Below are 15,583 nucleotides of genomic sequence, written 5' to 3' on the forward strand. Positions count from 1 at the left end.
AGCGCGTAAGAATAGTTGGTATCCATATTTTGCTGATTTTAGGGCGGACAAAAGAATGAAAAAAAAAAAAAAAATTTACTGATGATGCAGATATGTTCTGTTACTGATTCTGGACCACCAGTTTTTTTTTGTGCACTGCTTAAAATTAATTCCTGTATATTTAAGATCTGTTCTTACCTATGGTTCACAAATAAATGTTTTGATTGATTGATTGATTTATAGATATAATAATAATTACCTGTCGAGACCATTATAAGCGCCACTGGCGACGAACAATATATTGGTGGTGTCGACCTGCACGGCGTCGCCGCGCAGCTTGCGCGAGTTGCGCTCGGGCACCGACACCACGGCGCCTTCCAGCATCTTCAGCATGCCTTGTTGGACTCCCTCGCCTGGACACATAAGTAAATATACATGTCTAACGTATGTACGACATGAACAAAACTGGAACGAGGAATGAAATGGCTGAGTTTTAGCCCAGACTCTACCAAAAAAAGGGCAGTAAAGAAGTTTGAAATCTACCGAGTGGAAAAATGCTACTGGTTGTTCAAAACTCTCTGCGCTCAGTTTTGGGGAAGTCTGGACTCAGAGGGACGATAGTTATGAGAAAATGAAAAGTTTTGCTAATGACAAGGTCCCAAAAGAAAAGTCTTATGAAGAAAAACTAGGTCATGCTAACTGTTCGAAAATCAACTTTATGTCTGATTTTGTAAGGCATATATTGCAACATCACAAGGATGTTGTTAATAAAATAGTATCCTCACCTCCGACATCCCTGAGCTGGTGTATGCCGGGCACGGCGCCGATTTTGTCCACCTCGTCTAGGAACACGATGCCTGTCTGTGCTCGCTCAACGCTGGAACAAAGAACAATTATTTTAATAAAAACATTCGACTAATGCGTAGTTTAAGGCCTAAAACTGCACATTTTTAACATTTATGAAGTTTTAAAAGAAAACACCACTTTTTAATATACACCCAAGATTATTTAGGCTCACATTATGGGTAACATGGCAACTTTGTGATAGGGAGAGATTATTTTTAGTCTTTCTTAGCATTTCGACTACTATTATAACATGTGTGTACTAATAATTAGTATGTTATGTAAATGTGGTATTTTTATTGCACATAAAAATAAGTAGTATACTTTTTCGAATGGGCAATAAAAAAGTCATCTTGCTGTAGAATTTCAGGCGTACTAAAACCCAAAAATTTACGAGGCTACGATAGCTACCTACCGAGTAAAAAAAAACTTAGTTTCAGTTTTCAGAATTAGATTCTGTAGTGTTATTTTGATACAGCAAAACTCACTTAAAGTTAGCATCCTGCAGCAACTTAGCGATGACGCTCTCGATGTCCTCGCCGACGTAGCCGGCCTGCGTGAGCGTGGTGCAGTCGCAGATCGCGAACGGCACGTCCAGGCACTGCGCTATCGTTTGCGCTAGGAGAGTTTTACCTGCAAAATATTGAGAATAATATAATATTTTATGTAATCACCGTTGTTTGTAAGATATAGGCTGCCCTGGGCGGGTATCGGTCCGACAATAATTGGACAACAATAATCGTTGGAGCAATAGTGCAACACAAAAAAAATCGGTCAGAAAATCCTAGTCAGACCCACAAAAATCGCCCCGATTATCTGTCCTACAAAAAGTATGACGTGTGGCCTTACCAAGAAGGCCTTTTTCTGGCGAATTTGTCCGCATGCCGGGAAAAGTCCCGCCACGTATGAAACTTGGAATAACTCTGTATCTACAGTCCTTATATACAAGTCATGTGTCCCCATGAAAATAACTTCCCTGCCGATTTATTGTCATGTCCTTCACTATAAAGTGAATCTACCTTCTGCAAGTTGTATGTTGAAATAGGTATTTTATTCAATGACTCGAGACAACCTTGACTTTTTAAAGAATACCATCGTAATAGTTATTTCAGACGTTCTATCACAACCTTGTAAGTACCAAATAAGGTCCGAAAACATCCATAAAAACTAGACTGAATAAGTTATTTTTAAACAAATCAAATGTTACCTAAATACATTTATTTAGCCTTGCAATCTTCATTAATTGCACGAGAATCCAAAAATAAACTTTAAAAGTGTGTTGCCCAATATTTACCTTAAAAATGATATTTTTATCTGGCAACACACGCTAGTCATACATAAAGCTGATTATTTTGTTGTAATTGGAAAGGGTTGGACGTGTGATGAATAATGTACTGACTTCGTTAGTGGAGATTGTGTTATGAAATTGTTGCAGTTGTTACGTAGTTTGGGACATACCCTTTTATGTTTATTTGAGTCATTTTCGTGGTTAGTAGAAGCACAAATATCAAGACAGAAATGTTCTTATTAGCTTTGTACACTTAAAGGGGTCCAGTGTAGATTAAAGTACATAAAATTATCATGAGCCTACGAGAGACGTTTTCAAAATTGTTTGATAATTTCATTTAATATCCAGTAGCTCCTTTTCTGGGTAGATTTAAAATTACGTCCAACGACAGATAATGGGTCAGTTTTACATTGCAATATGATTGCTAACCTGAACTAATCCTTTACTAAATCTAGGCAAAAACTTCTGTCCACACCATTTTTTGCAACCTAAACTATTACAAATAAGAAATACTATTACTCAGAAAGCAATACTTCATTATAACACAGTGGTATTGCAACAAGTGCATTGCAAAGCTAATGGGAATCCTGTAATTTGCACTTTTCGTTGCAAGCATACGAAATAGTTTTGTATCGTTTAGTATTCAAACAAGGATTTTATAGTGTTCCCACCCACGGCAGATGTATTGTTAAGGAATTAATAGAGATGTGACGAAATAAAGGCCTTCGATTGCTATAATGTGGTTTATTTATTAATCTTAATTTATGCTAATATTATGCAGTTGTAGCGTTTTTTTGCTTGAATGCGCTAATGTTAGGTACTGCTGTACCGAAAACACATTTCTGTGTTAAATAGCCCATTTATTGAGAAAGGCTATCGGCTACCGTTTATACAGAAACGCGGTGGAAAATTCTAAATACTTGTACAACTTAGTCATACAACAGTTTGATTGTAGGATGTATTTTCAATAGCCTATGTCACTCGGAGAAAATAGCAGTTTTAAATCCGTTCAATATTAATCATTTTACTAGAATTAAGTACCTATTAGAATTAAGTTACTTTCTGACTATAGTACTATTTTCAGTCACAATCAATCCTTGATAATTTCTGACATTAACCTGAGCTCTAATACAAAGATAATATCAACAATGACTAAGGCATATTTTAGCTCAATAAGATGACAACCTTTACGAGAAGTGTATTGCAAACATTTGTTAATACAATGAGAATGAACAAGCGTCATTTTATTATTTACTTAATTAGGTTTACTATTTAAATATTTATAAACGTATTGATGACTCATGCAACGTCACTTGATTACAAAAAAAAAATAGAACATTATCATGTTTAATTCAGTAGTAAAAATGGGACATTTAAATCTTTCATTCTGTTGTCAAAGAAAAACACTTAAAATTAGTTTAGGCCCAAGTATTCTGACAACATAAACGTAAGTGGTCTTATGTAAAACAACTGAATACTAAAAATTTTCATGTAAAAATGTTCATAAACAGTTGTTTGAAGAAAAACTGATGTTAACATTGTCGGTGATCTTAGCCCCAAGTTGTTCTAAAAACATTGAGTATTTTGTCAGGTATGTGCTAGTTCAGAAACTCCGACTTCATCCACACAAAAAGCATTCATCTCCATAGCAACCGTCGAGAGATAATGGCTAAACTTCAGGTACCTGCGCAAGAGTCATCCATTACAACAAACATAGTAGGTTATATTATCTTGACTCACCTCTAATGGAGTATTGACTCTTCATAAACTAGAGATTGTTGACTTTAACTCGTTTATAAGTCAATCTAATCAAATGTTGAAAAATATGCTAAGCGTTAACCTAATTCACACTGTATTATAGCTTAACAAATTGATTAGTAACACTTAGGCCTCATTTACGGAGGCGCGGGGCGTCACGCGTTGCGTTGAGCGGCGCGACCCGCACTGAATTCAAATATATGGCGTTGTATGAGTGGCGTTAACGGATAAGCGATTTTAGACGCGTTTGTTTGAATTAGGGCGTTTTTTGCGGCCGAGCCCGCGGATGGCACCGACGCGTCCCACGCGGCGTTTATCGCGGCGGCGCACGCAGCGGCAATTCTCGATGAAGCTATGTCCGAGGCGGAATCTTCTGTCAGTCTTATTTATTTAGATTTGATGGAGGCGAGCGTGCGCCGCCGCGATGCCCGCCGCGCGCTTCGCTCTTAGAGGACTCGCCGCGGGCGCCGCGGCGGGCACCGCCACGCTTCGCTTCCCGTCTCGCTTCTCTATGAACATGGTCGTATATTGCTATAAGTTTGTGTTTACGCGTGCGATGATGCGTGCCGCTTCACGCGTCGCCCCACCGTAAACAGAAAAAACGTCCGACGCGCCGCCAGACGCCACGCCACACGCGACGCGAGACGCCCCGCGTCTCCGTAAGGCCTCTGCCTCGAATTTTGCGGGCAGCGGGGCGGCGGCGGCGGCGCGGGAGCGGCAGGATCTTACGCGTATAATCAAATGGACCGGCCCTCGAATACAGCGGCGCGGGAGCGGCGCGGCGGCGGGCAACGAGCGGTGCGCTCCAGTCAAGCGGTGACCGCCCGCGTTGAGCGTCTGCATTGTAGGCATAGTGTTATACATTTTTTTTGTGACGTATCAAAATGTCTTCGGACGTGCAAGAGCTAATTATTTCGGCCATCTTTGAGAGGACACCCATATGGAACAGCAAACACAACAGAACACAACACTACACTGCTATATTGCCGCGCGATCTGCCCGCTAGTTTCGAGAACAGGTATGCGTTGCCCGCCCCGCTCCCGCGCCGCCGCCGCTGCCGCCCCGCTGCCCGCAAAATTCGAGGCAGAGGCCTAAATGAGGCCTTATATGGACGTAGGCTGCAGTACCTAAACTTTTCTTGGTTTAATCACAAGCATGTTAAAAGAAAAACTAGGTTAATTATTACCTTTTTTAAACACAGTCATACTGCAGTATTACTAACCCCCACTAACTTGTCTAAAAAAAATGTGTCTGCAAATCGGACCTTATTTCAACGTCATAAATCTGTCATTTTTTAGGCAAATGTTTAACAGTTGTTTCAAAGTTTTTGTGGTAGGACGGTAAATGTCTCTGAGTGCAGGGGTAAGCTTACTAACTCTAGTTCACTCACCGCATCCAGTAGGACCAAGCAGCAGCACATTGCTCTTATCGAGCCTCAACTCGTGATGCTGTCGCTCAAGCACCTCAGCGCCGCCACTGTTGTTGCCGTGACTTAGGTGAAGGAGATCTGGAATCAAATAATAGAATTATGTTAATTTTATTTTACTCCTATATGATACTATCTATAGCTAATGTGTTAAGTTAGAGTAACAGACAGTCGTGTGTTGCTGAGGAGTTTGTTACACCACTTCTTCCCAGCAAAAACACATAGGGTGGAGGGTGTGCGTGGGCATTTAGGGGGCATGTCTCATATATTTTTGATGTACAAAAAGTGCTGTTCAAGACGCTACTTATTAGGTAGTATTTGAAAACATTCAACATCCTTACTAGAATATAATTGAAGAGTCAAGAAAAGGTCTACCAAAAATATTATTCGACCTTTATGGACAAATGTGTCACATTTGTCTCCTTCTAGTTCATCTTTGATTTATTTTATAAACAACTCTACCGTCTGTAAGTGTAAAACGACATCAGGTCATCTGTACCTACAAATATTTCAATAACTTTGGATCGGCAAAGTTAAAGATGATTGACCTCACAAATAACAATGACAGATTCGTTACTAGCTTCTTGATTGGCTCATCCGCCCGCATTTCGTAAATAAGTGTGAAACAGTTGACGTACGTCGATTATTTGCTGATTCGATACAGATCCTATTGTTTGCACAATGGAATTTGCGCAAACCTACTGAGAAATATTTGGAGCAATTTTTATTTTCTTAACAAGCATAATATACCTATGAACGTCTGTTATAGCAGAAATAAAATGACCATAATTTTTGCATCGTCATATAAAAAAACCGGTCAAGTGCGAGTCGGACTCGCGCACGAAGGGTTCCGTACCATTATATATAAAACTGAGAAAAAATCACGATTGTTGTATGGGAGCCCTCCAAAATATTGATTGTATTCTAGTTTTGAATATTTGTTGTTAAAGCGGCAATAGAAATGAAGGTTTTAATTTTAGAAAAAAATATAAAATTTTAGAACCACAAATGTACAATTTTCTCGAAGATGGCACGCACAAAGTCAGTGTCAAAAATTAAACTTTCCCAAAACTTAAACCAACACAGCTAAGGAGAAATTAGAACCGTGAAAATGGTAACAAGAGAGCCTTCTATTTTCAAGAAAAAAAAAACTGTCATAAGGTCACCTGCCCACTGAGGCGTAATGACCACGAACTTCGGTAATTCGTCACACTTTCACGGAGCAATTGAAAATTGTTTTCAGCAAAAAGCACCTGCGCTCACGACTGTGTTTATTGTGATCTAGTAGACAAGAGGTTTTGCTTTCGAAGTTTGTTTAAAGGACTTTGGGGAAAGTTGGGGGAACTAGGCTATGAAGTAATCTTTGATAGGTTCGACTTTGAAACAGACATTTACGTATTTTTGATTTTTATGGTAACTCATGTCAATTCGTTGCTTTATTCTTTAAGACTATCAACACTTCTGCATTGTGAACTAAGGATGAGGAAATGAGATGTCAAGTCTAATTTAATTATGATTAAGTACTACACCCATATTGTAGAAGCGATGAATAGAATTTCTACTCTCGTGGATGATGCTGAATGGGCGGAGACAATGTTTGAATAAAGAAATTCTATCAGTTGTTTAAAAACATCTCCGTTCCCCTCGGCTGTAGTGCCGTCTTGACCTCAGTCTGGTTCAGTTGCTATAATCTAATACTTATACTACTTCTGACCTCTGTGTGTGTGATGTAAGGGATGGTGTGCGTCTGTGGGCGTGCCGCTGGTGACGTTGTTGTAGATCCTCTTGTAGTGGTTGTACACTGCCACCGACAGCACCTTCTTGGCGTACTCCTGACCCACAACGTGCTTGTTCAAGTATTCGAAGATCTTCTTCGGAGGTGGCGGAGGTTTTCTGAAGAGAAGAAAGATACATATAACACTAGTTAAGAGAATGTCAGGATTATAGCTACTTAATTACCTTTAAGGTTTGAAAAAGACCCCGAGTCTTTAGGCTAAGTTGAATGTTTGACGATCGGAATCATTCATGAATCTGTATCTCAAAAAGTAGCAACAAAACAAACAGACGGAGATAACATTGTAATGACCTATTCGCTATCAGATAACCAGACAATTTTATCAGGTAAAATATTATTAGAACTAGCGCGAGTGGAGGCATAAAATACAGATGTATTGCTTTCCGAAAACTACACTGACCAATCCAAATCAAGAGTAGTAGTCTTAGAAAGATAAAAAAGCATACTCCTCTCCTGTTCGATAGGTTTTACGCATGACCTACTAACACAGTACAGGAACATGCCACCCACCACTACTCCATATGCATGACTCACGATTAACCCAAATCAGAAACACAAAAGGGAAAAAACCCGTTCTCAATTTCAAAATCGTTACAAGGACAGTACTCAAAATTTTTAACGAGTACCAGTGAAAGTTTAATCCTTAAAACATGACACACGAGCCCACCGGCCGATTTCAGTATCGTTTTACGTCCTTTTTTAAAAAACAATGCGCTTGGAAAGTGTGTGACAAGGAAATCATGACGGATTTGCTAACCAGACAGACTTACACGTTCGTAAAGATGGTTTTCTTCCTGCATAAAAATTCATGCTCAAGATTTTGTTTTGCAAAAGCTATTTACATGCCCTTTCCTTTGATAAGCTCAACTTGTAACTGTCTACATGTATTCTAAACTCTATCTAATCAAGATAGTCAGTCAGTCATCTTTGCAATTTTCATTTCGTATACCAACCTAATAGGTTAGGTAAGATGATTTGTTACATATTCTTCGGTACATACATGACAATAAATAACTCACAAACTGCTGACATTGATGAAAGTGTTGTTGTACATAAATTCTTATAGTTAGTCAAAGATATTGTATTTGCGATCGGAAATAGACACTGAATGTAAATAAGCTGTTATGTCCAATTTATCAACTGTAGAATACAGCAATTAAATACTACACAGTATATATTAAGCACCTAGCAATAGCATACTTTGGCAAACACAAATCTCAATCAGATAAAGAAAGATATGGTAACACGGTTGTATTGTCTGACAATTTGTTGATAAACAATGTTTGCTGTGTTTACATAATAAATACTAACATTATGCAAACTCAACATTCTGGTTTGTACGTTTTTAACTATCCTAATAGAATATCAACGACACATGATGTCAGATTAGACAGCGACGGGCCCACGATTGTTCCTTGGGTAATCCCAATCTGCAGAACTAAATCGGATGTCGCGAATTTGTCCAGAGTGCGGTGCGAATATAAATGACCTACGCTTTATTGAATGAATACATTATTTATAGGAATTGAACTGTGCACGAATTTTGTTGTAGATTTTTGATTGAAAAACTGTTTAGTGAATGTTTAGTCATAGAGATAGACAATATCTGCAACTGAAATAAGTAATTGAATTTGTTTCCTCGAGGTATGGTATAATACCCGTATGGTAAACAACAGCTCATAAAACAAATTAACCTTTCTATTACTTGTATGTCGGAAGGTCGATAGCCTTTAACAGTTAAGGGATTCAATGCAGCATTAAAATCTAATTTGAACGAACAATGTACCCACAGTCAGTGTGACCGTTAAATCTTCAAACAAAATTAATTAGAAAACATTTACAAAGTAAAAAACAACCGTTTGATTTGTATGCGATGATGCCTACCGAAAGATAATGTCGACCCAAATAATGTAAAAGAACCAGCTAAATCACACTGATTGAAAAGGCTATCAGAGAGAAAACGGAAGAAATGGATCACAACACAAGTTAAACGTCTGTCATACAAAAGTTTATATTTACATACGATTTCAAGATATTAACATTTTCTTTAAAATTCGGGTGCAAAGACCTTTATTCAAAACTCAAGTGTTTTTGTTGCTGAAACCTTTGTATTGTCAAGTCGTGAGATAAGTGGGGACGTTCAACGAACTTATTTGTTTCAGGGTTGGCAAATAAAACTTATATTTTTCACGCCGGTAAACTAGGTTTATTGTAAAGGTTGTTATATATCCCACTCTATAGTTGCAGGCTGTTTTACAGACCCTTACATTTTTTTACTGTCTTTCTCTCTATCATTACCTTCTGTATTTTCCTACCATACATCTAAATCGGCAGGTACATTATTCATTTTAGGCATGTCACCTTTTACGCAATCCTTCCATCAAAAATGACTTACGCGATCGTTTATTTTGACAACTTTAAGTTTATTACCAAGTCCTGTTAGTTAATTGACAGTTTATTGTGCATCTATGTCATAGTCAGCAGTTTCATTGACATATTTGACACATTTATACTGTAATTGGCAGTTCAGCGTGACATTTATATTAACCAACCCTATAAAAAATTCGATGTGTACGAAAGATAGATGAGTTTATTGCTTGGTCATTGTTGCTGCACACTACATACATAATTCATATGTGTTCACATTTCACACCTCTGTGTGTGTTCTGGCAATTTTATGATCGTCGGAATAAACAATTTGTAGCGTCGGAGTCTTGTTGTCTAGTTTTGACTTTGGCGCTATCACTATGCGTGGGTTCAATATTCGTGTTACGTAGATTTATTTACACGTGAAAATGTTTATACATTATTTTTGATTGCGTAGTTTTATTGAGCGCTATGAACATTTATACTATATACAACAGCTTTTTCCCGGTTTTTAAATTATTCGTAATTTAAGAGCGATTTACAAAACTGCAGCTTGTAGTCATAAAAATAAATCAAGTGCTCAAATATGAAATCAATTTATCACTTGGCACTGACAAAGTCAACAATCTAGGAGATCATGAATAAGAGTCATGTCAGTATTTACGATCCATCAGCGTAATTGTTTCACAAGACACGACACGTGTACGCGATGTCACGATTCTGTGTCAATTCGGTCGTGGTTTGTTGGCGTTGCGAAGTTTTCTAAACCGATTAGATGTCTTATCTGAAAAGCGTCTTCGTTTGACTTGGGTTTTTTAAAAGAGGTCTACTGCATAGCCTTTTTCTGTAATATTTTCGAAATTAGCAGGGATTATGATGATAGTAATTTTACAATTCTATGATATGATGGGTACACACTACATTGACGGTATTTATCATTTGAAGTTAGATAATGGATTTATTGCATAAAGCATGAGCAGCTGACCATTCTTTCTCTGGTATTAAATCCACGTTCAAAGTTTTCATTTTCCTCTGTGAATACATACTGCATAAATTATGTAAAATAATTATTTTATTACTGCTTACTTCCTTATGAACGAACATAACTATTATTATGCGTTACGTATCGGTGTCGATAAACTTTGACAAGCAGTGGATATGACTACTATTACATTTCCCGAAATCAAATATTGTGATTGATTTTGTAATAGTGTTTTTGCAAGAAGATTTATGAATGATTGTTACTGAAATAGCTAGAGAAAAGATCTGCTTAAGAGATGCCATTATTTTCCCGGTAATTTTAGTAAAGAACAGAGTTATTAACTTCAGCAAAATACGAACGAAAAATATAGTAATAAGTATGAATGTTCTCACCTATAGAATCCAGACTTATTATCCGCATTATCCTTGATGCTCTTCTTGGTGTCCACTTCGCTTAGCACCACGAAGAAGTGGTGGCATTTATCGCACTTGACGAAACGCGTGGAGCTGACGAAGGTTTCCACGTGGGTGCACGGGTCCCCGCACTTGGGGCACGTGAGGACCCCACTGCCGGACCCTGACTTCTTGCCACCTGATGTAGTGCCTGGGGAATTACGACAAAAGACGATGAAGACAGGGTTATTGATCATTTTTGGGAGGTAAGATATGGTATAATTGCCCAGATAGAAATAAGAATGTTTTTATTCAGATAAAGTCCATTTCTATTCTTAAAACTAGATCAAGTTTCTTCTGGAGTCGTCGATTCGTGTTCCGGGGTTGTGATACGTCATTCAAATAATCCAACAGCCCTGGAAGAGATAATGAATGCGGTAGGTAGTATAAGGGATCTGATAGCAGTAATTCTAGCGAAAGTCGAGTGTAAGTGTGAACGTACAAAGATAGTACGGAATAAAATAATAGTACTCACTACAGTGTAGCTTTCGCTAGAACACCGCAACCAACTTTACTAGTTTAATGCTTAGGGAAATGCTAAGATCTACAAGTTTTACAAAATTAACCAATTACCTAGAAACCGCATAACGAGGTAAAAATAAACATGTAATTCTAAATAAACAGGTATTGCATAACATATGATTAGGAGGCAACGAACTGTAATAATATAATGTTTAAATCATTTGCGGTGCAATCGGCCTAGCATCTAATGAGATAGCATTTGCAAGAATTGCACTGCACATATTTCCTTCAATTACTAAATAGCCTTCAAAAACAATATTTCATACAGGCTTAATTTTTTGACTCTACTTTCTGAATTCATTTTGAATGACCTTAATTAGTCGAAAAAGGCTGAACGTTACTATTTTATTGCAAGAGAGAGGAAGGACCTCAAAATCCTCTAGGTCAAAGCCTAATACTAATGACGATACTATTGACATTGGTCTAATAGATTTTCATAACACCTTAACCTTTATGGTCATCGGCACTGACGTCCACTACTGGATAAAGGCCTATTCCAAGCTAAGGGGATTTCCCCATACTTACTGCGCTGGGAATGTGCGTTGGTGAGCGATGATGATCAAATACGTCAAGAAGATTTTTTGAATAAGAGAATTAAATACGAGACGAGACGTATTGATCTAGTGACCAATAAATGTACACAAAGGTGTTTAAGACCTTACTTAGCTGTTAAGTAAATCTGGATATTTGTTTAGCTGACTTGACATTTGGCAGTTTTTTGTCTTTCATTATGTACTACATGTAGCCTTAGCATAAATAATTTTGCGTATCGAATGGTACTCGGCTGTCGAATAAAATACATAATTTGCATAACATTCTTATTAAATTGTATGTATTATGCGCATTTAGTGTTCCACAGAAATATGATTATGCAATCTTTATTTAAGCTAAACGTATATTTAATTTCAAACCTGTATTACAAAGTCCACTTTCGTTTATGATTCGATATTGATATTTTTTTATGTTGCAACCACTTTCTTATTGGTCAGTGTGTATTTGTCAAGTTTTAGTTCCTGCCCTTAATCCTATTATAAGGCACACCCAATTGTGCAGGTCATAGCATGTAGGCCATTAATGATGACTTCTCTTTGACTCTTCATCAGAATATTACTTAATATAACCTATCTATTGCCCTTCTGTAGCCTTTAAATTCCTTTGGAACAATCAAGCGCAGCCTAATCATGGTTGTGTTATGTTATCTGCCGAAGCCCTTATCTTAAGGTCATCCTCCGAGCCTTTTTCCCAATCATATTGGGGTCGGCTTCCAGTCTAACCGGATTCAGCTGAGTACCAGTGCTTTACAAGAAGCGACTGCCTATCTGACCTCCTCAACCCAGTTACCCGGGCAACCCGATACCCCTTGGTTAGACTGGTGTCAGACTTACTGGCTTCTGACTACCCGTAACGACTGCCAAGGATGTTCAATGACAGCCGGGACCTACAGTTTAACGTGCCATCCGAAACACAGTCCATGGTGTCTAAGATATACTTAGAAAGTACATACAAACTTAGAAAAGTTGCATTGGTACTTGCCTGACCTGGGATCGAACCCGCGCCCTCATACTTGAGAGGTTGCTCCTTTACCCACTATAGTTCGGCCATTCAGAGAATGCGTTCCTGACACGTCGCGATTGAACTGACGACGTAACTTTGCAATGGCGTTGCAGTTACGATAAAAATATTTTTGCTGGTTGTTTACCGTTTTAACAATTGAGGAGCATTAAAACAACATTATTATATCAATAATCAATGAATGTAGTTACGTCGTCAGTTCAATCGCGACGTGTCAGGAACGCATTCTCTGAATGGCCGAACTATAGGCCACCACGACTTTTTTTTTTAAGGTCATCGACATAAAATAAAGAAGCAAGATATGAAAGCAATTGAAAGCATGCAAGATATAGAATACAAACCTAGGCTTATAATGAATCTTACCTGCAGCACCAGCGGCATCTTTAGGCGGGTGTGGATGCGGCGGGCCGGGCGGCTGTTCCGTGGGGCTCTTGCACATCACTGAGCACGTGCTGAACCCTCGAGGGCACGACCGTCGGAGTGTACGACATTGTTGTACTCCTGATGACAACGAGAACATATGTACATTAAACTAGGCCTTCACAAAAATTTGAACATTACTATTTAATGACAATGTGAGTTAAACCCCTGAGGAGTTTGATCCAAGGAGGTCCGTAACCCGAGGTTTTACTAGCAGGATGCTAACGCAACCTCAAAAATATCTTAATGTGCATGTTACATATTTTGGAAAGTAATATTGAGTGTTATCGGTGTCCATTTCTTATGTAATAAGCTTCCTGGACATTTGAAATTACTTTCGAAGACCTCAAGACCTAGTAAGCTTTGCATTCAACAACAGGTTTCAAAACAGAAATGGAAAAAAAAGTACGCAATAATTATGACAAAAGGTTAAAAACGCTAAACCCTATTAAAAGCAAAAAATAACTTTTAACACTACGTAAACTAAATTTTTTCGTGTCGGGGGACCGCTCTAATTCATTACTTTAGATACGTGTTTTTTTTTTTTAACGAATGTTGTAATTAGGTAGGTATCATTTGATTTTTGTAAGTATTTATGAAGGTAAAAAGCGGTCCCCCGACACGTCAAAATTTAGTTTACGTAGTGTTAAAAGTTATTTTTTGCTTTTAATAGGGTTTAGCGTTTTTAACCTTTTGTCATAATTATTGCGTACTTTTTTGGGTCGGGGGTTTTTTTAAATTTATAATTTAATTTTATTTCATGCTTTTTAAAGGAGCTCCTTAATTTTTCCTTCTTTCATTTAATTTATTTTATCTTAAGATGGGGTCGCTATATGCGATCTCGGCCAAAGGAAGTTGTTTAACAATCCTCATGACAAACTGGCTCTGGGAGAATTGCACAGATTGAGAAACATTTGGACATTCTAGATTTTCAGCAAAAATATAAATCGGTTTATCCGTTTCATTCCGGCATTTCAGGGTTTCATCCGCCACATCCCATTTCCAGCATCAGGTTCTCGTCAATCAGAAACATGAAGAGAACTTGTCAAGACAAATTCAACGAGCCCAAACTCGATGGGTTTACTAAAAGGCAGTTCAGGGTTACGTCTCCTACCTTCGTGCCCTAACAGCAGACCAGCTCAGTGATTCCAAAAGACATTAGTGTTTCAAATTTCAGATCCCACATATACTTGCAAGTAAACTGATCGTGTAACATTCCTATCACATCTAGCAAACGAGCTGATGACCTTGAAGACCTGAACCGATTTCCACCAAACATAGCTAAGAACACTCCCGACTGACATACCTTCTAAACAAAAAAAACCGCATTACAATCGGATCATCCGTTTGGGAGCTACGATGCCACATACACACACACACACACACACACACACACACACACACACAGACATGTCAAACTTATAACACCCCGTCGTTTTTGCGTCGGGGGTTAATGAACCTAATGCATTTTTAAATAAATATTATTACGTAACTAGATACCTACTGTGATTCGCAAAACCATTTGTATCACAAATTACTCATTTCTACACGCCACTTTCATAAAAAAATCTTAACTTGCAAATCGTTAGTTTCCTTACAATTTTAACTTTCTCGGAAACATAAAATCGTTGCAGATTACATACAAAAAATATATAATAAGCGTAACGCTTTAGGCAACTCTCCCTTTCTGAGAATCTAAGCGAAACACCTCATAGCATCAACAATTTTATACGTTACTTTTTATTGTTTATCCGTCAGCACTTAGAGCAACGTTATGCAGTGTCACGAAACGGATTAACACTTTCCTATTCAATTTATCTCCTTACAATATACAGCCTTTTTAACACGACAACATTATAGAATTACTTCAAGGTGTATATGTAAGGAATGGACTGCATAGACATACTTTGGTAACAAATACTACCCCAGATAGAGAAATTAACAAACAAGCCTTGATATATTAAAATCCAAACAAGCCACCATAAAATAAAAGATCATCCGAATATAAGAACACTCATATTAAAACCCAAGGTTACACAAAACCGGTAGGTCATTTAAGTTTTGCATAACCAAGGTCAATATCCAAAGTTAAATCTAGCGTTAAATAAATACATAATGATTATGTTTGTCTATGTAAAGAATGGGAAAATTTTCTTCCTACTGAACTTGACATCCAAAA

At 37.8% G+C, this 15,583-nt stretch overlaps 1 protein-coding gene across 2 annotated transcripts in view; it reads right to left on the reverse strand.

Annotated features, from left to right (window-relative positions):
- LOC124636781 (ATP-dependent Clp protease ATP-binding subunit clpX-like, mitochondrial) overlaps positions 1-15,583 on the reverse strand; it is a 41,645-nt gene that overhangs the window by 13,525 nt on the left and 12,537 nt on the right. For both annotated transcript variants that reach the window (XM_047172923.1, XM_047172924.1), the window contains exons 2-8: positions 13,348-13,485; positions 10,831-11,041; positions 7,009-7,187; positions 5,259-5,375; positions 1,311-1,455; positions 765-856; positions 239-392 (exon numbers count right to left, since the gene is read on the reverse strand). In XM_047172923.1, the coding sequence (XP_047028879.1) occupies positions 239-392; positions 765-856; positions 1,311-1,455; positions 5,259-5,375; positions 7,009-7,187; positions 10,831-11,041; positions 13,348-13,485 (1,036 nt within the window). The remainder of the gene's footprint in view (positions 1-238; positions 393-764; positions 857-1,310; positions 1,456-5,258; positions 5,376-7,008; positions 7,188-10,830; positions 11,042-13,347; positions 13,486-15,583) is intronic.

The sequence above is a fragment of the Helicoverpa zea genome, chromosome 15 (assembly GCF_022581195.2).
Source record: "Helicoverpa zea isolate HzStark_Cry1AcR chromosome 15, ilHelZeax1.1, whole genome shotgun sequence".
Lineage (NCBI taxonomy): Eukaryota > Metazoa > Arthropoda > Insecta > Lepidoptera > Noctuidae > Helicoverpa > Helicoverpa zea.